The sequence below is a fragment of the Poecilia mexicana genome, unplaced genomic scaffold (genome assembly GCF_051168715.1).
Source record: "Poecilia mexicana isolate PSO_F unplaced genomic scaffold, ASM5116871v1 scaffold_2, whole genome shotgun sequence".
Classification (NCBI taxonomy): Eukaryota; Metazoa; Chordata; class Actinopteri; order Cyprinodontiformes; family Poeciliidae; genus Poecilia; species Poecilia mexicana.
Window position 1 is genome coordinate 18881856 of NW_028263371.1, and position 23299 is coordinate 18905154.

The 23299-nt window shown below is 40.2% G+C and overlaps 2 protein-coding genes across 7 annotated transcripts in view; both read right to left on the bottom strand.

Annotated features, from left to right (window-relative positions):
* Positions 1-12681, bottom strand: part of fer1l6 (fer-1 like family member 6) — a 27926-nt gene extending 15245 nt beyond the window's left edge. Inside the window, exons 1-21 of the mRNA XM_015008852.2 lie at positions 12571-12681; positions 9768-9859; positions 9295-9397; positions 8433-8487; positions 8186-8317; positions 7536-7598; positions 7319-7397; positions 7043-7199; positions 6735-6921; positions 6129-6230; positions 5934-6024; positions 5698-5815; positions 5367-5598; positions 4924-5029; positions 4508-4730; positions 3978-4098; positions 3003-3103; positions 2087-2189; positions 1082-1201; positions 842-994; positions 557-728 (exon numbers count right to left, since the gene is read on the bottom strand). Coding sequence (XP_014864338.2) covers positions 557-728; positions 842-994; positions 1082-1201; positions 2087-2189; positions 3003-3103; positions 3978-4098; positions 4508-4730; positions 4924-5029; positions 5367-5598; positions 5698-5815; positions 5934-6024; positions 6129-6230; positions 6735-6921; positions 7043-7199; positions 7319-7397; positions 7536-7598; positions 8186-8317; positions 8433-8487; positions 9295-9397; positions 9768-9859; positions 12571-12587 — 2527 coding nt within the window. The 5' untranslated portion in view covers positions 12588-12681. The remainder of the gene's footprint in view (positions 1-556; positions 729-841; positions 995-1081; positions 1202-2086; positions 2190-3002; positions 3104-3977; positions 4099-4507; positions 4731-4923; positions 5030-5366; positions 5599-5697; positions 5816-5933; positions 6025-6128; positions 6231-6734; positions 6922-7042; positions 7200-7318; positions 7398-7535; positions 7599-8185; positions 8318-8432; positions 8488-9294; positions 9398-9767; positions 9860-12570) is intronic.
* A 2073-nt stretch (positions 12682-14754) lies between these two features.
* On the bottom strand, positions 14755-22675 carry prkag3b (protein kinase, AMP-activated, gamma 3b non-catalytic subunit). Of its 6 annotated transcripts, none has more exons than XM_088012477.1 (12): positions 22216-22670; positions 22067-22148; positions 21464-21522; positions 21326-21371; positions 20801-20855; positions 20209-20335; positions 19952-20117; positions 19474-19511; positions 19240-19386; positions 18233-18326; positions 17679-17835; positions 14755-15149 (listed from the first exon to the last, which is right to left on the bottom strand). In XM_088012477.1, exons 1-12 carry the CDS (start codon positions 22336-22338, stop codon positions 15089-15091), a joined length of 1155 nt encoding a protein of 384 aa, XP_087868603.1. In that variant the 5' UTR covers positions 22339-22670; the 3' UTR covers positions 14755-15088. The 6 variants fall into 6 exon arrangements, with proteins under 6 accessions (XP_087868603.1, XP_087868599.1, XP_087868607.1 ...); XM_088012473.1 differs by lacking the exon at positions 14755-15149 and adding an exon at positions 16144-17557 and having other exon boundaries at positions 22216-22675; XM_088012481.1 differs by lacking the exon at positions 14755-15149 and adding an exon at positions 16144-17557 and having other exon boundaries at positions 17679-17790; positions 22216-22674.
* Positions 22676-23299: the final 624 nt, after the last annotated feature.

Consider the following 23299-nt stretch of genomic DNA (forward strand, 5'->3'; position numbering starts at 1 on the left):
ACCTGACAAACGTGAATGTCGGCGATCACGTCGAGCCAAAGTCACCAAAAGAGCAATAATCAAATGATGCAGAAATCAATCGATGCTGACAGTGGTTTTAAGATAATAGACATTCATATCTTAGTTTTTCCTTGCTCGTCGGAGGTCACGCCATGAGTAAGAGTTTATTCAGCACAAATTAAGGTTAAAATTAAAGTTTCAAACATGATGTGTGGAAGTGACATCCGTGGCGCACGGTGTGTACGAGTGGAGGATTGAAGTGAAGGTGTTGGAATGTGTGATTAAAAGACAGCTATTTGTTGAGCAGAGAGGAGTTAGTTGGTAATCAGTGGTTTGAAAGCCTCACTAGGTCCTCAGTTTAAATTGATAAAGGAAAGTGGAAACTCCAGCCTAAACCGAAGGTTCAGAGAATGCCAGCGAGGTTTCTGGCATTCTCTGTGTTTTTCTCTAAGCTTCCTTAATGGGACCAAGAACTCTGACTTCTGTCTGCTACATTCAGCTAGAAGAAATTCTGATCTACTATTAAACAATGGACATACTGGTGCTTCTTCCTCACCCATGCAAAGCAGGTAAGAAGGAGGGCTGTTGGTGTCGGCGCCCTCTGTGTCTCGACTGTATCCTGCAGGCAGGTCATCCAGCATATGGCTGGAGTCGGAGCAAGCTCCAAACCACAGGTACACGTCCAGCTTGGCTTGGACCGACAATGCTGCAGGTCGCTTCCCTGGAGGCTGCACACACAAGCACACACTCAGATACAGAACATTTGGGGGTTTGGTTGTCCCCCCCCCCCTACCAGTTGTGCAACATTTAAAGGAGCAGTGTGCACTATGCATGTTCTTACCTTCAGAAACAGTGTTACTATCTTCCCACAGAGAATTCCTCTGGCCTCCCGGTTGCTGGAGTAAAGCAGGTCTCTGGTTCGAAGTCTGGCGTATGCAACACGTTTGTTATTGCTTAGCAACCACACAAACATGTCTGGGACCGTGTGTTGGGGCTGCAATGTGAGGATGTGTATGTGATCAAGAAAAGTTAGGACACCATGGTAAACATATCAGTCAGACGCTGTTAAAACTTTTCTCACCTCCTCCACGAGGAAGCGTAGCTTTTGCGCTAGCTTAGTTGCTTCTTGTAGCATTTCTTTCACTCCTCTTGCTGCTGTTTTCCTCTCTCCCAGCATCTCGGCCTCTCCTACCATACTCTCCTGCAACACGCATGCATGTATGTGCTGTGCTCTGCTAATGCTTTGCCAAAACACTTTGCTGGAGAACACAGAGTAAGTCCATACTCACCTGTTGTCCAATAAAACATTTCTTTAGAGCCATTAAAGTCATACTTATTTAGTCTGACCGCAACAGAAGAACAAATTAATAGACCCTTTATTTTGCTCTGAACTCCTGTGCAGGTGCCAAAAGGCCCAGTGTAAATGGCCTTGGTAAACGTAAGGCATGGAGGATATCCTGAAAGATCTACAGAGAGCCAGCATAAAGTAACCTTTTTATTGATTATTGTAGCTGGAGACAGTGTTGAGTAGTTGGTCAAATAAATTGGCACTTCAGTTGATTTTCTGCAACACACGTTTTTGAAAACAATATTGGAAAATGGTTTGAAAATGACCAACTATTTGAACTCGAGCAGAGACATACCACATCCAATATTCATGTTACCGTACCGCGACTAACAGCTCTGGAAAAAATTTAAAAGGCCACTGCAGATTTCTTTCTGAAATCAGCACCTCTACATGCATAATAGTTTATTTATTGCCTCTACCAGGAGGGGGCACTCAACTGAGCCTGCTATCTGCACACTAGAGAAACTACTCTCTAACTGGGCTGCAAAAGTAATTAAGCAATCAATACTCTGAGTGTATTCTAAATGAAATATTTAACAGAAGAAAATAAAAACAAGACTTGAATAAATCTGTAAGAGGGGGAGTGACTGTTTTCCATGACCATATATGTGTTAAATCCTAATCATTGATCAGATATTAAATTAAAAAGGTATGATTCTGGCATCAGTTGATTAAAACTCAAAGATTTTCCATTGATATCTAGATGAACCTTCCCCCGGCAGGCGCTGCCAGCCTCACCAGCTCTTGTTTGCACATGGTCAGACGTTTCTTGTCCAGGATTGTCAGGTAGCTGCTCTTCAGCTCTGCCTTCAGTTTGGCCTCCGCAGTGGCAATAAAATTCCTGTAAAACGCACAACGCATCTTAAAGAACAGAACAAAACTCCTCCTCCACGATGATACTAGAAACCAATGAAAAAAAAAACAAATAAACTTTTGGTTGTGACAGCTGTAGGTGGTTTGATTGTTGATTAACTGAATGAATGTTGCAAGAAAAGCGCCTGGTTGTCGCGTTTTAATTAGTGGTGGAGCAACAGCAGTAAGCAGTGAAGGAAAAAAACAACAATGATGGTGAACAAAGATTTGGTTGAGCTTAGAGTTACATTAACCCAAATCATTGCCATACACTGGTAATGACTAGGGTTGAAAAATGCAGTATAGCATAAATGAATTGATGTCATTACAAAAGTCCTAAAGTGGGTAAAAATACAAACTTATCTGGTGATGCTTTGCCCAGGAGTAAATTGAAAGGCTGGAAGTGGATTTAATGTTATAATGTGGCAATAAAATGTGTATCAAACTTGTTCCTCTCCTCACGGTCATTTCCGTACTAAAGAAAGTCAGTATTTTCACACAGTGGTTCCATTATAATTTGAGGTGACGTCTTTGGACACGACTGTAAAAAACATCACCAACATCTGATCTTTTTTTTTTTTTTTCTTTGAATACCTGCCAGGTGTGGAAATTTGCAAGTTATAAACTGAAATCTCTGAGCATAATTTTAGAAACATTTAGATTTAGTAGAGATTATGCTGAACAATAAATGAATAGGCAAACTCTGTTATCCCAACATGGTGGATAAACATAATGAAATGATTCGTTGCTGCAAGCCTCAGATGCTCGGCTGCTGGAGCAGCGAGAGCTCTGCCGGATTTACCTGGCATCCAAACAAAAATCTCTGAGCGCGGCCCTTAAAGCTGCCTCAGCCGCTGGGTCCAACTTCTTATGCAGGTCGGCAGCAACACACACACCCTCCTCCTGTGGGGCACAACGACAGAGAATAATCACAACAAGTAGACTGCTGAATTTAAAGCACTGCAGGTTCCAGAAATTGATCATCCTTCCAGAACAGTTGATGCACCTGCTTCTTTATTTTGGGTGTATTTATGAAGTTAAGATACGTGTAAAAACAAATACATGTTTATTATTTGGGTTGGATTTTTGTTATTAAAACCTGCAGTCCCACAGATTGGTTTATCTTTGAGCCACTAAAGTCATGCATCTTCAGTATGACAAAAAAGAAATAAAGAAACCTCTCTCATGTGTATCATGATAAACAACATGATACACATGAGAGAGGTTGTGTGTGTGTGTGTGTTTAAGCATTTCTCGTGTTGTAAGGAAATTTTTTCCAGCAGATAGTACGTTAGCAGGAGCCACTGCTCCTTATTAGGCCTAAATCTTGGGTCCCATAAGGAGTAGTCATGTTTTTTGGCTCAGCAGTTAGGTTTCCACATACAGGGAAGTTCAGTTTTCAGTTGGGGTGATCCCAACACAAGGAACATGATAGCGACGGCAGCAACTAAAGCTGAAAACTTTTTGACTTTCTTCTGTCGTGTCGCACGTCTACATGCATGAACTCAACATTTCGTGTGTGAATTTTGCGGGTTGCTTGGCTGGAGAAAAGCAAACGATTGTTGTTGCATCGCCTCCCTTGTGTAAAGCGTGGTTTGAGTTTAGGTCTGGTTTAGGTTTAGGGTTTACGGCTAGTAGTTAGGGTTAGAGTAAGGATCAGGGCTGGGCCGTAGAAATGAATGAAAAAATGAATGGAAGTCAAAGCAAAGTCCTTGTGAAGCTAGAAAAACGTCCTGTGTGTGTGGAGGCGTGCGCGTGTGTATGTGTTTCCACTTACAAACAGCACAGCGATATTTTCCAGCATGTTGGAGTTGTAGAGCCGGTAGGTTCTGTCCTCCCAGGAGCTCACAACACTAGCACAGGGCTTCTTCTTCTCCAGGGGCAAATACATGTAGTGCCTGAACAGAACCACACACAGGCATGAAGCAGAGCTGAGATGAACGTCTGATTGATGTGCAGTCCACTGAATACATATTCTACAGTTTGTTTTGGTAACAATAACAAATGATGGTCAGCCATAAATCAACTGGCAAAACTCGATTCTTATTTGTCCTCTTGATCAGTTTTTCACTGTGTCAAGGATGAAGGAAAATCTTGAGAAAACGATTTTCTAATTCTTTAAGAGACCCGTGTTTACAAGAGGGGAGATTGAAATTGTAGAAGAAGCGAATAAGTCTGTTCATATGATTTAAGCAGGAACCCCAGTTGAAGCTCACTTAAGAAGCAGTCTGTTAAGTTTTCAAGCAGTGTGGATGAACTGCAGAGGACAATCTCAGCTGTTGAGCAGCATATTCAAATGAAACCCACCTGTTTCCCTCGACGATGAGTGGTTTCTCCGGAGGTGTAGCGGATTTCGAGGCTCCGCATGAATCAGAGGGATCTCTGGGGAGGAGGGGTGAGGACGGGACGGTGAGGGAGGAGCCAAAAATGTCACTGCTGTCCGGGAGGTCCAGCACCTTCCTCCTCCGAGTCACTGCAGGACTGGCAGCACTTGGCTGGACCGAAGACTCCAAGACATTGCCATGGTTACCTGAAACAAGACGCACAAGTAAAGAAGGGACCTATTGCTGACCCATCATGTCAGTGCTCACCCCGACAGTGTTACAACTGAGAAATAATCAACTGAATACCAGGTTGTTTTGTTTTTGCCCCAACTATATATTACAATGGAGAGAAAAAAAAGACTTTCATTTTGTTTTCTGAGAGGTTTTGTTGTGACTCACCGAGGGAGAACTCAAAGCTGATGGGTTTGTCTCCAATCTTACGGTCGATCATGGTGGCCTCAAACAAAGCACCAAAGAGCAGGAAGGTCTCATCATCTTCAGCTGGCTGGACATAGAACCAGAAGTACTTGCTCAGTTTAAGTAACAATATTTACACTGATGCATGATGAAGTAAATCTAAGCAAGACGAAAGATTATGCATGCCTAATTTCATTTTTTTTTCTTTAATGAGGGTCAAAATGTAAGTTTTGACCCTCATTAACTGCCTTTTTACCTAAGAGGTCTTATAAAAGGTTTTTAAGCTATTGGACCTGGTCCACTCAATATGGAGCTTCATCAATTAACTGTCAGTAATTAATTGCAGTACTGCTTTAGTACAATTTCATTTTGCTGCTTTTAAATAAGTATCTTTTTTGGAACAAGCTAAAGGTTTTTTTTCTCACCACCGGAGGAGGATCAACAGGCAGGACCTCGGCTGCTCCTGCTTTTCCTTTGTCGTCATCAGCTGCCCCTGCACCTCCTCCTGCTCCGCCTCCAGCAGAAGACTTAGCATCCTTCCCACCAGCTTTTCCTGCTTTTGCGTCTTTGACAGGTTTAATCATCCGACTGAGTTTGGAGTCTGAGCCTGTGCCCCCAGACAGGATCTCTACTGTCAGTTCTAAGTAGACCCTGCCCCTAAAATCACAAGCACACAGTCCAGGGCATATAAATCAGGTAAAAGACGGCACTTTCTTTTAGTTGCAATATGAAGCAGTATCATATCTTTCTATGAACCTGAAGGAGACTCCCTCGCCGATGCCCTCATTGAGTTCCCCTGTGTCATCGCCCAAAGAGAAGTTTCGAGCTGATCCGTACAGATTAATCCAAGCAGGACCGAAAGTTGGTAAAAACCCTAAGAACATGAAATAAACAGGGAAAATAAACAGGGAGAAAAAAAAACCTTATCATGATTAAACACTTACATTTCCTTTCAACCTTCAGACCTGATCTAGACCTTCATTTCTTCTCACCTTTGTCTCCATCTTGTTCATTGGAGATGCGCCTCAGGTCAAAGTAATGGGTTCCTATGGCAACATCATTCATGCTCCCCTCATCCCAGACCTTAAAGGAAAATTAATATAAGATTCTAGGAAATTTCTACCTGCATACACTGAAATTCTTTTTTCCAGAACTGTAAATCAGTCAGCGGTATCGAGCTTTCAGACCTGGATCTTTAATCTCTGACACAGGGGAGGAAACATCTCAGTGAAGACAATCTGCTCGTTCCACACGGGGTCCGCCGAAGATTTCTGGGTGGATGTGCGACCCTGAGACAAACGCGACTGTAGTTGATCACTGTTTTTCATTGAGACATGAGTACACCATGACTGCAACCGTCCTTCATCCTGAAGCCATGCTTTACAAATAATATTGTAAAACAAGAAGCTGCTACTTCCTGAACTCAACTGGTTCGTTTTGAAGCACCTGCAACTATGAGCTGCGTGTAGATTAGTTATGGGATTAAATGTGGTGACTTTCTACTTGTGTTGACCCTGTTTCATTGAGTCAAAGCATCTACGCTGTGACGTTGACTGGGAACTGACTGTCTGCAGACAGAAACCTTTAAAACCTTTTCTTCCACTAATCTGAGGTCTGGTAGCCAAGGTAACGGCTGACCTCAGAAGCCTGAACCGTCTCTGCTGAGGCCTTTCAACAAAGAGAAGCAGTGGCTCTGAGCCCAACTCCCCCAATCGTGGATCTTAACTCACACTCACGTCTCAATTCAAGATGGCTACAGCTGAACTTTTAAACGGAAGCGACATTCAGCTCACCACTTGTTTGAAGAAGCTGACGACAACATATGGATCAATGAGTGCTGTGTTGTCTCCTATAAAGGCCTTCGTGACGTTGGCCATGATGCTGGAGTTGTTCCGGGGCAGGCCTTCGGCTCGGTACACCTTCACACAGAAACGGGCCCAGGGCCGTTCAGAGGGAAGCCCCTCTGGGATCAGGAGGTTCCTGATGACGGACAACGTTATTCCAAACCAGTCAAACAACACAGTTAATCTGCAAAGGCAGCATCTAGCATTCGGCCCGCAGTGTGTTTAACACTGCACATTAATTCAGAGGTGCTTCATACTTTTCTATCTGTTCTTCAGCATCACTTGCTTTTTGTCCCGGCTGCACGGCGTCACCTTTAGCTGAGACGCTGATGTCACATTTAACGTATCCTTTTACACCAGTGCTAATGTCGCCAGGATTGGTCAACATTGCCCACTTATTGACAAACTGGTGACCTGGGAGAGCAAGGCACAATTATTCAGTTTATCTCTCTACTTTCCATCAGAAGGAACCAATGAGGAAGCGTTGTGACGCTCTGCTACGGACTTTCACTAAGTCATAAAACATGACAGACCCGGCTGTTTGTAGACTGTCCAAACGTCCAGTTTAAAGGACCCCACGCAGAACGTCTTCAGCATCTTTGAGTGAACGACCTGCAGAGGACCAAAAAAAACAAAAACAAAAAAAAAAAACACCACAAAATTAACCTATAAATGCAGCAATAAGAGCTGCACCCAAAATAAATCAGCATTAAAGTGGGAAGTTGCATGTACTCTCATGTTATTACCAACCGTCAGCTTGATGACTTTGTCTAAGAAGATCTCTTTATGGGCAAAGAAATCAAAGACGAAATACTGATGGAGAGAGGAGAAACGAGATGAAGCAAAAACAGTTTAAATTATAAAGTAAAACTGCTAATGACTTACTTACAGCCCTTATGAAGTTTTTCTAGCAGCTTTTTAAAACATCTCTTTCTTAACTTTAAAAAGAGAAAATGAACATGTCCACTCATGTACGTGAATAAATATACCAGCAGGGCCGTAAAAAAAAAAAAAAGTTGACATACCAACAGACGAGACAAAATGACAAGAAAAAAAAAAGACAGAGTTCAGCTTTCAAAATGCAAACATTAAGTAGAGATCTTAAATTGTTTGAGATAACGAAGTCTTCAGGATAGTACTAATCCTCTGACCAATCAACATTCAGCATGCGAGGACACACAATGAAATAAAGACTCTTTCTGGTAGCTAAATGTATTTAATGTAAGTGTCAGGATTGCAGTGATGTAATCTAACCAGTAACATAGTTGGCCAGCTGTGTTGCATTAATGTGTCGCTTGTGTTGGCAGATTATGAACCAACATGGACGCTCAATCTGACCGACTGCTCGCCCCACACAGTGTCTGGAAACTTGCTTTTCAGCTCTAGCTGTTTCATTTCACCTCATTGTAAAATGGAGCGTTTGTTCCTTCCTTGACGGACGTCTGTTTCTTCTCATCTCCAATCTCAATCACCACACTGGGGTCTATGTTTTCCCCCACAAGCTGTCTGGCTTCTGTGATATTAATGCCTATCTGCGAAACAGAACAAGAATAAGTCATTCGTCAGGGTCCAGGTAAGACGGAGTTGATCTGTTTTAATCGAACAGGTTTGCTTTTTCTGTTCTGTTTAGGCCGCTGTTGTTGTCACCTGGAAGCTCTCAGGTTTTCCTTCGCTGTCCTGAATGCGAGTTTGAAGTTTGGCTCTGTGGAAATCCACATGAATGTCAAATTCATTGCAAAACCTGTTTTGTCATCTTGCGGACAAACAGGGAAAACAGACGGAACAGAAAACATTCATCCTATCTGAGTTCTCACAGTGAAGAAGTAAACTAGGTAAATGGCTTCCGATTTACACGCCATCTTTCAAAACCTGTGAGTAATAATTAGAAAAATATATAATCACGCTTCTATGTTGTTAGTACTCTCCAAAGAGGTTCTTCCAATTTGCTTTCTCAGTCATCTTATAACGCTGGAGTCGCTGGTATCACCTCTGCAGCAGGATGTGTCTTTTATCTTGTTACAATATATAACATATGTAAGTGAGGCATCACTGTCAATGATTTGATCAGCTTAGCTGCTGCAACTTTTTAAAAAATGAAGTTGAGGAGGGTTTTCTGTACAGTAACGTTCAACCTGGGGGCAATTTGGAGGTGTGTGTGCTTCTCCACTGGTATGCTCCAGCGGTGAACCTGCAGCATACCAACGTGGAAGGCACATGAATGTGAAGATTTTGTTGTCGTGTCAGTTTACAGATACAGACATAGTCCAAATGCCGCTTTTGACCAAAACAATATCTTTTTTTATAGCTTCTGTGTGAATTATTTGAAACATTTCATTTCATTTCATGAACCTGACAATAACTTCCACTTTTGCTTTCTTTCTGCTAGTTGTAACAGGATGCATGATGCTTTGAAATCCTTTTTGACTCCTCCATAACTGAACAGTATATTACATAATAGATACACTCAGATATTGTACTCATCAGTTCCACAGTTTGATAACAGTGGTACCTCTTTGTGTTTGGTTTTATTGCTCTTCGAATGAGAGGCTGGTCTTCTGGGGTTTCCCCTTCCTGTACGAGAGATGCTTCTGAGGAAACCTCGACCTCACTGTCTGCACACACACACACACACACACACACACACACACACACACACACACACACACACACACACACACACACACACACACACGGACACACAAAACAATTAGGACCACAGTACTCAGAAGCTCTCAGTACTGAAATACCTTTTTGTTCCATATCAGGAAACATTACAGTTCAGTTTCACGGGAATGGCAGTAACAATCTGTTTTCCTAGAAAACTGAAATCACCCATAGCAACCAGGACTGCACACAGTCTCAGCCCGGTACTGACACATGCTTGTTTGACCAGGGTTCGTCTCACTCCCATGATGACAAGGGACAACTCCTCTGCTTATGATCACAGCTGAGACTCAGTGATGTTTGTTTTCCATGCCTTACCCACGGCTCCTTTGTTTGCCAGGACCAGGTCAGTGCCGTCTTTCTTCTTCTTCTTCTTCACTTTCAGGCCAAATATCTTCTTTTCCTTCCTGCTAAAGGAACAGCAAGTTTGGCATGCAATCAGTCTCTCTTTATGGATTATTTTGCAACTGAGCTATAAAGCATTAAGAAAAAGATCCCAAACGTTTGGTGAAAAACAGTAGCTTAAAATACGGACAAGCTGTTATGAACTGAAAACGCCTGTGTGAAAGTAACTGGTAATAAAATGCTCTCTTTGGAAATCAGTAACGACAAAACCTATTGCACCTAACCTAAATATATTTTCTGTGGATATAACTTTGTTTATTGTTTTATTACACTATATGTTCAATAAAGTTAAACTCAAAGTGGATATTTGATTTTTGCTTTAAAATTGAAACTATTCAAGCAGAACATAGGCAAATTTGAATTTTTATGGCCAAAACCAGAAACCGATATTTCAGTTTGTTTTGATTTCCTTATGGTGTTTCAAATAGTCCAGATTTTATTTATTTATTTTTTTCATTTTTCGAGACAGGTTCCAAATTCTGTGAATGTATGGGATGCACTGTTTGTTCTGTCCATCCCATGTGTGTTTTCACCACAAAGAATAATTAGCTGTGGATAGGATTAAAAAAAACCTTTGTTGCACTTTCATATCACAATGCGAGCCTGATGCAAAAAAAAAAAAAGAAAAAAAGTCCAATTACTGAGGCCATCAGGTGAAGCCTGTATGTTTCTAGTACAAGTTCAGGTTCTGAGTCCAAATACAATAAAACATGAAATATGGAAAGAAAAAGCAAACAAAAATTTCTACTTAATGGACAAAAAAGAAAACAAGTGGTATCCCACATATACATCTTGTATTTTATATATATGTCAGATAAGTCAGTTAAGCATAATTTCTAAAAATCCAACATGTTCCTGCCAGCATATCTTTCTTGTGATGCACGTAGATCTACGAACTAATTATATGAAATATGAACTTCAGGGACTCACCCTTGCTGAGTTGCAGGACTGCCCAATAGATCCATTTAGCTGATATCTACAGAGGTTTCTAGCAGGAAGGTTTTTCACTTTATGTATAGTCTTACTTCTAATTCTTCTCCAAAGATTACTCTACACTCTACTGTTTCCTCCTTTGCAAATCAGAAGTAAGACACAATAACCTATCTGCTGTCAGTTGTTGTGACTTTTGTCCACAACAGAACCGTCTTTCCAGAAGATATTCCTCACCTGACGTCTTCCGCTATAAGCTTCCTTAGTTCTCAGACGTCCTGAAGCAATTTACAAATTTTTCTTATTGCTTCATATGCAAAAGTAAAACTGATCGCTATGGAGCCTTAAATATACTGGCTATTCACTGTGAGACGATATTTCTGTGTCTAACCAGCTGTGGTTTCTGTTAATCGGGCTGTCACGAATACTGTGTGGTTTGTGATTGGTGAAAGGGAGCAGCCCTTCTCTTGTTAGCCTCCTACACACACTGTCCATATATAAATACTTCTACATATTTAATGTGCCGAACTGGTTCGACTCTAGCATGGCAGTACATTCAGAGTTCAACTATTTAAACACTCGGGATGCCTCATTCAATATTCAGTTCTCTAGTATGAAATGTTATTATACATTATGTTATCTCTGCAAAAGAAATAGATTTAATTTGACAAAATTGACTCATTAAGCAAAATATGTAGACAAGATACATTTTCTAGCTGAGGACCAGTTGAGGGTGTTCACATCAGGCCCCAAAGCAAAGCTTTCCTTTCTGCAAACAGCATGAGGCTTAAGCTCACAGCCTCTTTCTGATTGTAAATGGACATCATGCATCGACATGCATGATGTGTAGATGATATGATTCCTGAATGATTTTATTCATTTTAAGTGAGAATAAATGAAGGGGATCCTAATCTATTCATCACCAGTAATTTTATTTATTATTTCACCCAACTGTTTAAAATGTCTTTCTCTCTGTTTTCATTGTTTAGTTTTATTACGTCTTAGATTTCATATTACGGTCCCAGAGGTTTCCTATTTTTAGTCAATTTGTAAGAATCTCAAAACTTGTTTTTTTTTTTTAATTTGTCATAATAGTTTCTCCAAACAAAACAAGAAAAACTGTTTGTTAGTTTTAAAGAAACGTGTAAGTATTTATATTTGATTGTACTTCTTTACAGAAACCGTTACAGGCAGTTTTTTTTTACATAATTTTTTACATAATTGCTTCCAGGGTTTCACAAGAATATTTCAACACCTTCCTGACCCATATAAAAGCTTTTGTCATTTTTTTTAAAGAAGCCATGAACAAATGTACAACTTTAAGCCTTTATTATATTTAAATGTAAGACTGAACAGGGAATCTGAGCTCATTAAAGACTCAACAGCTCAAATGGCTGATTAAATCTAAGACTTTTAAAGCCAGACCTTCAGACATACATGCAAGAAAAATGGGATGACATAACTTTAGATATGTGGAATTTCTTTGGAAATTCTCAAATATCCCATAAGCGTTGTGGGACAGATTGAACTACAAAACATCAAATGTCTCCATTATGTTCTGCAATGTTTCTGTTAGGCAAGCTTGAATTTGAGACGTAAATGGGGAAATCTAAAGAAATGTAAATAAATATCAAAATAAAATTCCAAACAGTACAATAAAATACATTTTGGCTAAGTAGAAAATAAACATCATAAATCTAAAACAGCTTAGTGTAAAACCTAAAGCAACTTTTGCTTACATGCCCAATTAATTGCAAATGTTGATTACTGAGAGCCAATCTCCTACCTTGGTTTGGGATCCATTGGTTCTCTCAGGACAGATTATGTGAAGGTTTTCAGACCTGCTCCAGTTTGACATAAAGTTTAACTGAAAAACAGATCAGCTGATTGGCTGAAGTATTTGTTCAGGGAATGATGATGCTGATGATGTGAAACTGAAGGAACATGCGGTTGGCCCGGCACTCTGCATTTCAGGTTCTTTCTTTTCTTTTGTTGGAGCTCGGGGCAGAGCTGTTGGTCAAATCGTCGTTTAAACGGTCATTTCTCATCATAAAGACTCAACTCGTGAGAATTTAAAGAGATTTTATTGTTCCACAAGCTCTTCAATAACAACAAAGCTCATCAACTGCCATCTGTTTAACAGACTTAACAGATGATAGGAGTGTTTACCCTGTGTCTGTGTGTGCGTGTGTGTAGGTAGACTGGTATTCTTGTGACCAGGATGTTTGAAACTGGCAGAGCTAACAACTCCACCCCAGGTAAACAGAACAGCTTGCAGCCTGCAGGCAGAGATCATGAGCAGCCGGGTGGATCAGAGTCGCCTCAAACTGAAAAATCTTCTCCTTATGTACACTGTGGACATCCAACAGACATACAGCTGCTTTTCTTGAAGAGCCAAAGTTGCTTTGAGATTGATTTGAGAGTTGGTGTATTTATATATGCCGATTTAAGTCATACTGATGTCTGTGTTTTAATTTATTTGTGTGATAGCAACGCTGGCATGAAGAAAATAAACCCTAATTTCCAGTCCTGCAGCAAAAATGATCAGATTCAAACATGACTTTAACTTAAATGATTAAACCCTTAGATCATGGGTTAGGGTCACTTATTTTCTACTCATCTGAGGCAGAAAAAGAGTAGATGGATTTTTATTGACACGAGAAGATTAACACCAAGTCAAAAGGCTACAATTTTTTTGCTAACAAAGCTGTACTCTCAAAGATGTACCCGTCTTTTCTTATTTATTGATTGATAGCATAATTAACTAATTTTTTCATTTAAGGTTCCCCATCCTTTTGAATCGGTTGGAATGGACCTCATAAAAAAAAACTGGCTCAAAGTCAGGACACCAAATACGTGTCCTGAATAGTCATCATTGACTATTTCACCAAGTGGCCACAGGCTCACACACTGAAGACAAAGTCTGCTCCAGAAGTGACAGATTGCATTATAACGGGTCCCCAAAGTGGGTCCTCGAGGGCCGCCATCCTGCATGTTTTAGTTCTCTCCCTGGTTTAGCACACCTGGATCAAATGATGGCTCGTTAGAAGGCCTAAGAGGAACATTGACATGCTGGAAAGGTTGTTACTACCAGCAGGGAGAGAACTAAAACGTGCAGGATGCCGGCCCTCGAGGACCCACTTTGGACACCCATGCATTAAAACATTTGTGCATCAGTTTGAAGCCACAAAGATAATTTTGTAGCGAAGTTGTAGATGGCCACCCAAATACCTGGGATGAGAACCCAGATGCTGTGCTATTTGGACTTAGAACAAAGAAGCAAATAATTAAGAAGCAAATAAAGTAGGGCTCTGGTCAATCAGAGATGCATGATGCATTTAAGGGAAAAGATGCCCTTCTATCAAGAGAGAGCACCTACAAGTTATTGTACTTGGACATGAAGCAAACTGGTCCTGATATGGAACAGGTAAGAGAGGTACGACGACAATGGTTCAAATGTTAATGCTGTAGCAGTATTTTGCTAGCCTGGTCATTGCCTTCCTCCACTATTCCGCTTGACTCAAACCTTGCAGCACAGGCTGGGCTTTCTCCCATTGACTTGGATTCCCCTGGTAGAATTAGAATAACAATAACATGTATAAATAAATGTATACATATGTAGCTGTTGCCGTTGAGCTGTGGTTAATTATAGGTACCTAAATAATTTCTAATACGTTGAAAGCAGTAATTGACTTTGTGGTTCTTAGGAATCATGTTTTAATTTGCAGAATATGTGAGCATGAATGATGTGTCGAATCAGTGACAAATATTTTCAAACCAGCAGTGTTTCTGTTTTCACTCATAAACAATGGAAAATGAACTATGAACACACATGAAGAATCAATTGGTCCGTCAAACTAATTTTCCTCAACATTATTCCAATATTTGCTTAATTTAATTCCACTTCCTGAAACCTTTAGTTTAGCTGAAAGACATATATCATAAATGATGTGGTACTTAGAAACCAAAACACGGTTATACATTTATTTTTCACAGTGATAAGACTGTAAGTACATCTCAGTATAAGCATCATCACAGTTCCAACATTCAATCTTTGAATAAGAAATAATTGTTTTCTGTCACAATGTCGCACCCACCATTAATGTGTCTCAATTCAAAGGCAGTTTAATGTGTTTTCGTGTCTTCAGTTTCACTTTTCCCGCGTTTCTTCTGTTCGCCATCAGGAGGTTTTATCTGAGAAAGGGACAACCTTCAACGTGGTGTCAAAGTCCAACTTGTCTGTCCTCACTTTACACATCCCTCCCGTTGGCTGCTGTTCAGCTCTACTTTGTTATCGTCCCGTTTTACATCGTCCGCTGCCATCTTGTTTTCTTCAGACTTGAAAGGTTGGCCACTTGTAAATATCTGAAAGTTGCAGTGAGAAAACAAATGAGTAGCATAAAATCTAGAAATCTTAAGGTAACTCACTTTGAATTCAGACTAATGTCCATTGAAGTTAAACTAATGTTTGTCATGACAGAAGTTGGAGATATTGTGCACTGTAGCTGAATCAGACCCTTCAGACTTTGTTGTCTACAAAGTTATGTTGTTTTCAGATACGAAAAAATAAAATAAAAGTGTGGTGTTCAGTTTCTGAGTTATCAGATCAAAGGAACATTTTCCTCTTGGTTTTAAACGTGCAGCCGGTTGATGTCATCAGAGAAGAACTTGGATCCCACCTGAAGCTCTGTTAGCGTCAGCGCTGAAGGTTTGACCTCACTCTGATTTCTGCAGTCTCCCTTTTACTCTACAGAGTCCCAGTGAAAATCACTGCTAGTATTGTTGACACATAGCATTATCCTGTCACTATTTAAATAAATAATGAACAATTGAAGAATATTAATGAGTGCTGAGTGGCCACTGTAGATCTACCAAACCCTAGTATTAGTAATTGAGCTTGTTCTCCTCAAAGTTTGAAAAATAAAGTAAAGCTATTGCACAAATGAAATGTACATTGTCTGTTACATCAGCAGGGTCTTCTTCAGAATTGGACATTGATTTCATACAGCTGTGCAAAAGGAAGCGTCAGCCTTTTTACTTGCAATGCTTTGTAAGCTTAAAAATAAAGATAAAAGCAGGTCCAAACACCAAGAAACTTTTACAAACAACACATGACACAAAATGCAGAATCAGTTGTGAAAAGATCTCAACTGTTTTTCCCTAGACAGAATTTCACTATTGCGGTGTTTTCATTAAATAAAATATCCAATTAAAATCCCACGTGACTAAATTTGTAAATGCAATAAGTCATTAAAAAAACACATCACACCATTATTCTCCTACCACTTCCTGTCATCTTCTTCGTGTTTTCCACTGGTAGTAACATCCAGTTCTGAACATGACTTGTGATGGGAAAAAAAAGTGTTTCCATTGCAGTTTTGAAATATACACTAATTTTGATACAGCCAAAGAACCACCTCATGCTAGCGGCAAAACTTTTTATCAAAAAACATGAGTTTTTTTTTTTTTTTTAAACTGCGGTTATTTTTGTAATTCCACTTTGCACAATTATAAGGTCAATAAAAACACAGTTAGTATCTTAGTAAGGCCCACTAATCACGTGGCAAAGTAGATCTAAACTCTTGATAGAGTTGATATGTAGTGCTAGGTTATGGGCAGAATTCATACTTTAGTCCTATGTGTCCTAATAACATTCTTCCAGTTGGCCTGTCATTCCTGCTTATGCAACTTTTGCAAATCTAAATTATGGCAAACAAAGCCGTTTTCAGCCTCTTTTATTATTCTGTCATGAGCAGAACAATAACGGACTGACTGAGTCTTGTGGAGTCTGATATGGTTTTCAGTAGCCAAACTTTCTGTCAATATTGTTCACTCCTTAGAAGTGTGTCAGTTTTCTTAGATGTTTATCACTGTTTGGAAAAAGTTTGGAAATTCATTTCAGTAACACTTGATTTGAACGGCTGTGCCTAAAACTGACATGACACTGTTACACTAAAAGTTGCATTAAAAGTGTCAAGTTAAAATATTATTTTACCAAATGACACTTTGTGACAATAGTCATGAACATTAACAAGGACTCCTTCATATTCCTGAAAAGTCATGTCAGTCTTATGCACACCCCTTCAAATAAAGTCTTACCTTGATTTGATTGGTGGGCAGCAACAACTACTTGTCAAAGACCAGTGATCCATTTCCTTCTTGCTGTTGTGTGTGAGAACCAGGAGCTGGTCAGCAAACTGAAGAAAAAAAACAACCTTTGCTTTTATAACATGACTTATGCTGACTTGGGATTAGCTAATTGATGCATTTGATTAACTGCAAATGATAAGTTACCCTACTTCATTGTTTTGTCATTACTGTTGCTTGTGTATTTTATTCCCACATAGTTTTTTTTTTTTTTTTTTTTTTTTGCAATGTTGCTTGATTTTTCTGTTAAAATTAGATATGCAATGTGTTGCTTTTAATGATTTGGTAAATTTGTCGTGGTTTTAACACCTGCCAAAGTGTCAACTACTAATTTAAGAAGGCAGGGTTACTTCTTCACAATCTAAACTCAGTCAATGCATTCACCAGACCACAGGCTACATGCATGGCAAAATCCAGCCCTGCTATGACTACATGACCATTGCCGAAGCGTCTCCTATTAATAATTTTAAAACTTCGTACATCACTGGGGATACTTTGTTACTATGTCCATTACTGATGTCATGGAAATGAAGAAGTGTCCCTAGACTTGCCTGATAAGATGTGGAGGTGAGGCACGACAATGGATTAAAACCTCTTTGCTTAGAACAAGAGGAAGGTATGCAAACCTACATGTGATAAAAAACTGTTTTCTTGTTATTATTGATTTGGGGGACATCAACAGGCAGTGCTAAGCTTCAGATTCAAGCTCAGACAACCAGCCACTGACAGCTTAGATGGGAATCTTACCTGGGAAATGCTGGCTGGAACTTTGGGAGAAGGAAGTGATGACACTGGCTCGAAAAAGGAGAGATGGACTTTGAAGGTAAGGGTGTCAACGGTTCATGTGAGACTGGAGAGACTGCTTGGTGAGACATTTTGTACAAATGCAACAAAAATGTCTGGGCTGTTTGGGTAGATGTTGAAAAATGGGCAAACGTAGAAGAATGGAAGACGTTAGATGGATGATTCCATCCGTCTAACGTGAAGGAAGTGAAGGATGCAGGCACATACATGTTGACATGGCTCCAAGATAAGGTCCTCCCAATGAGGTGGAGTAAAAATAATTTAGGAAAGAGTTTTGTTGGTTGGAAGGAAAACAAGAAGAAGGCTAAGAAGAGATTCCATGGGATAAGCCAGGGATTGATAAAGAAAAAGGAAGTCCCTTGTTGTGTTCAAACAAAGATCAGTTGTGTCAGAAGGAGCAGGAGGCTTTTGAAATTGGAAGGCAGGAAGGTAAATAGGCATAGTAAGGCCTGGAGGATGATGGAAGGGTTGTTGTTAGGAGTACAGAGCATCAATACCTGCAGGAGTGAGAACCAGGGCTTGCAGAATATCAGACAGAGAGACAATCCCTCTCACCACATCTTCTCTGTCGACCAAAACTAGTCGATGAACCTGAAAGGAAAATATGAAACCATTTGGTTATAATCTTTTCAGTCACAAGTTAAGTGTGCAAGCTGGCTTTCTGCATAGTCTGGATTCATGACACCTTTTTTCAGCCGCCCTTTTCAAGACAGCAGATTATCTTGCTACTACTTTACTCAACCCCAGCACCTTCCTTTGTCACATCAACTCTCTGCAGCCACTACATCTGTAATCCTTCTCCCAGGGTCGTCCTTTTTTCCTTTTCCCTGGCAGTTATACAGACAACATCCTTTGTATGGAATATCCAGGCTCGTCCCTCACCTTTGTCTGTAAAACCAGTCCACTTCAGCTGTCATTTTAATACACCCATTTCTAACTCTGTCCACTTTGGTGACTCCCAATTAAAATCCAAAACCTCCAAATCCCACAACCCCCATACTCCCCCTCCTGGCTTTCTGATGAACAACCACTTGCTTTCAACTCTCACTACAGATAACAATATAGTTTCTTAATATGCCAGTTCACACAGACTATATTAAGCCCACCAAACCTGTCTAACATTGACTACCTGATATCACACACCGTCTTGCTGTTCTTTCCTCTCTCTTTGGCTGGGACCTCAAAGTTTTACTGGGGTGTTGGGGGTGTTAGGGTTAGGGACTTGGCTCTTAAAATAGAGGAGCCACTCGCTTCTCTATTTTAAGAGGAGTGAGTGGTTATGTGAGTGAGCTCTACAACTGTCTGAATAGATGCGCCACCTATTCAGACAGGCGGCGCATCTGTCTGCTTCGCATAAACCAGATTTCTTTTGCATATTTACAACTTGAGGGAAGACTGTTTTTTATCAGTTTGATGTCATCTTGCTAGTGAAATCAGAATGTGTGACTCGTTTAAGTTACCTTCAGTAACACCTAAGTTCTGCTGCGGCAGATTTGGGAATTACCTCAGCTTTAGCTATGCGGTCGATGATGGTCTCCAGTGTTTCGTGTGGATAACATTTAAGGACTCCTTCAACCCAGCAGGATCGTGAGGCGAGGGCCTCTTTCATTGTCATGTTTAAATTGTTGTAGTTTTTTTGGGCAGCGAGGTTCTTGAGGGGAGAAAAATAAAGTCACAAAGCTTAGTTTCCTGTTGAATACTTAAAGAAAAAGGAGGCTGACTTTTTAAATTCACTTACAATGACATCAAATCTGGAGTACAGTGCCACAACTTTACCTGAAACCGGGGGTAGAAAAAACACAGATGAAAAAGTATTTGAAATTTTACCAACTGAAATATTTGAAATCATTAAACAAATATTAACATCAGAGGAAGATAATGCGATTAAGTCTTATAGTAAAGTCAGTCAAACAAGGCATCATGATCTGGGAATCTTGATGCTGTTGTGCAGCAAGTGTACATCACTTACTGTTATTAATGAAACTATGGATTGCAGATTGTCTGCAGCACAGTGCATGAGCTCAAGCTCACTTGGACAATGATCCTAAGAACATGAACAAGTCCACCTGTAAAAGTTTACCAACTTAAGCTGAATTGAGAGGTTGTGGCATGCTGGTTAATGCTGGAAAACCCTCAAATGTGAAGTAGCACTGGTGTGGATTCACCAGGATTGTGTTGTGCCGTTAAGCCCAAATGTTAACATTGTTTTGGTATACCTTGTTCATTAACCACAGGCAGGGCTGACACTCTTCTTTCCACAAAAATAGCCAGAGCTTCATAGACAGAGGCAGATTCCTGGATTGTTGCAATCTCCTTAAAGGTACCAATCGGCACCTCGTTGATCTGCTTTTGAAGAAACCTGGGTTTAGGAATCATGGATCCCTAGAAGAGTAGACTCATTAATTTGACGAAGCACGGGCATTTCTAGAGCACAGAGTGCAATCTGGAATTACAAACATGAGTCCTTCCTTACAAAGATGTGAAGGAATTTGAGGATCCGCTTGTGAGTCAGGATGTGGAGGACATTCCCAGAAGCTGGGTCAATAACTGGGAGCCGGTGGATCTTATTCTTTAGCAGGGAGTAGATGGCATCAAACAAACTGAAGAGACAAAAATAATTTATTTAGGCAAATCATCATAAGTAACAGAAACATCAGTCGTTGTGTAATTGAAGGATATAATGTGCTACATTTTATAAAAGTGAGTTACTGAAATGTTATTGGAAATGAATGAGCCGTATTTCATATGGTTGCTATTTTAATTGTGTCCACTAGATGTCAGTAATGTTACGTCCCCTCCAGGATCCCGTTAACCAGACTTTTCGGTTTGTTCTCAGCTGAATGAGAAACAGCTGTAAATCTGTAGACTAATGAAACTATTTCATGTGAAACATTCATTTATGAAAGACAATATTATCACAGTGAAGTGAAGTTTTAAGACGTGTTTTTCTTTTACATTCATTTCTTTGTAAAATCTGGGAAAATAGAATTTAAATAGTTGTGCATTGTAGAAATAAAAAAAAAATAAACTAAGGCAGGAAATTAAAAGAACAAGTGTGCCTTTACCTGGATGCAGGTTTGATGCTGATGAGTCTGTTGACTGAATACTGGAGATATATTTCTGTACCAAAAAAAAAAAAAAAAACACACACAAAGAGAAGCAATTTTTAAACAAAAGTTTTGTGAGATTGTTCTTTTCAATCAAGTTCACTTATTTTCTTTAGCTTCATAAAGACAATACAATATAATCAATGCAGTGATCTCACTTATAAGCACACATTGCATTAATTATGGGATGGTAGCAGAACAGACTGGGATGGCCAGATTTCATCATCATCATAGAACATTAATCAGTAATTATTCTGAGCAAAGTTCTTATAATAACTCAATAAATCCTCAGATCATTTACCTGCGACTACACCCTCACCCTCATTCCAGCCAATAGCACACAGTTAAAAAAGAATCAAAGCTAGCCAGAAAAGGTTATGTGAGTCTGGTCAATAAGAGACATCTAGATGTTTCACAGAAGATCCATAAATGGATCCAGATGTTGAGTAGAAGTTATAAACTAGCAGGGTATTCTGTCCAGACCTCTCCATGTCTCTATTTTGTGTTCTTCCAGTTCGTAGATCTGAACCTGCAGACAGAACATGCATCCATTAGTCCTGCCACAGAGAAACTTCAGTCAGACTACAAATCACTCAGTGGGAGTTTAATTCTGAAGCTCACCAAGGGAGACTTGTAGTAACGATGAAGGATGTTAATAAAGTCCGTAATGGTTAGCATACCTGCACAGACAAACAGGATTTCTATAGTTACCAGACATGAAATTACACGTTGCAAAAATTTGGACATTTACATGATGAGGAAAAAAAATCACAGCGTGCATCAGTAATGTTTCCCTTCCATGGTTAGTTTGTGGGTCAAACACCGAAATGTCAAAGACTTTTCTGAGGTGGGTTAGGTTAGAGGCTCTCTGGTCTGGCCCAGTCCCTTTCTTATTGCTGAATCATGAACTCTGACCTTCATTGAGGCAAGTGAGACTCCTGACGCTTCGGTAAGTGTTTTGGGGTCTGTTGGATGAATCGCAGACGTCTTGGAGTCATTTTAGTTGGCCAAACACAACTGATAGGCCCCAAGAGAGCGGAACGGTGCGGTGGGTTAAAGTCACTCCACTTATTAAATGTCACCTCAAGGCGGGTAAAAGGTTGACACAGGATTGTGGAACCATGGAGCAGCAAATGGTTCCGGCAACTTCTTCACACAGAGTGGACACTTAGACTGAACCAGTTCAGGAATCATGAATAAATACTGAGATGTTCCTGTTCCCACCTACAAAACACTGCAGCTTGCTGTCCCACAGCGGCGCCGCCCGCACTCCGTTCGCCACCAGAGCAAAGAAAGCCTTCTTCACCTGAGTGAGACAAAAACTCGATTAATAAAATCCAAACCCATATGAAAGCAATTTGTGCTGTTTGCACCTGCAGCGTTGTGTCAAAGATGACCAGTTTGGAGCTCCTGGGCATGGCATCGTAGCAACTGTGACTCTTCATGAAATTCATGTAAATGTAGGTGTCAGGATCTGCTCCTGCAGGGGGCGCCATGGGGTACGTGGCATATGTACAGACACCTGTGAAAAAAAAAACAAACAAAAAAAAAACACAACGTGAGCTTGTAACAAAACTGAGAGCCCTTGAGAGGGCAGTAAATTCTCATGTGGGGTTTATAGAATGTAGGTGCGTGTCAAGCTGCAGGGTGGTTGTAATGATTCCCATCGCCCGTGTTTTACAGAAATTCCTCAGAGTGCAGGAATGTTCTGTCAGTGCAACATTAACTCTTTGCTACAAACAGTTTGGCTACAGAAGTGCTGCTGAGAGTGGAGCAGTTGTAGATAGAAATGATGCCCATAAACAGTCATAATGCAGCAGAGATGTGACTGGAAAGGAACGACCTCTTCCATCGGATGTTGGACCGCCGTGTAAGGCACAGATTGTCCAGAACAATCACCGTCTTCAAGCACATGGTGATTCGTGAGTGTGCTTTGGCCCAGGCTGCCTTGGGTCAAAGGTCGATGATTGATTTTTGTAATTGTATCATCAGAGCTGCAGCATTCTGTCCAGGACACTTGTGAAGAGAGGGGCTGGGCAGTCCACTGGTCACCCCCTTGACTGGGAGATGGACTGTCCAGACATTTGATTAGGAGACACAGAAACTGCACACTGACTCATGAGCGCTACACTTAGCCTCAGTGATGTCTGTTTGTCAGCAAGACACAATTAGCTAATCTTGTTCTTTTCATTTTGTGGATATTTTAGAACATTGCAACACATAAATTTACTTTGTAATGGATAGCAAATATTTTCAATCTTATATGAGTTATATATTTTTATACACGACTTAAAACATCATTTGAGTCCTAAAAGTTGCTCTGTTAAGAGAGATCAAGCAAATTTAAAAGTCAAATCAGCATCTTCTGTTTTTTTTGTTTTTTTAAAGGATTAGATACCTCTGCTCCTCACCGAGAGAACTTCTTCTTCCTCATACTCATCCATCTCAAACAAGGGG

Bases quoted from the DNA above. Each gene is read 5' to 3' on its own strand.
- prkag3b (XM_088012473.1), bottom strand. From the start codon at position 22,338: ATGGCGCCCCCTGCAGGAGCAGATCCTGACACCTACATTTACATGAAT. The intron at 20,856-21,325 runs GTCTGGACAGAA...TTTTTGGTACAG, and splicing joins CAAAATAGAGACATGGAGAG to AAATATATCTCCAGTATTCA. The intron at 18,327-19,239 runs GTAATTCCCAAA...TTTTCCTTTCAG, and splicing joins ACCGCATAGCTAAAGCTGAG to GTTCATCGACTAGTTTTGGT.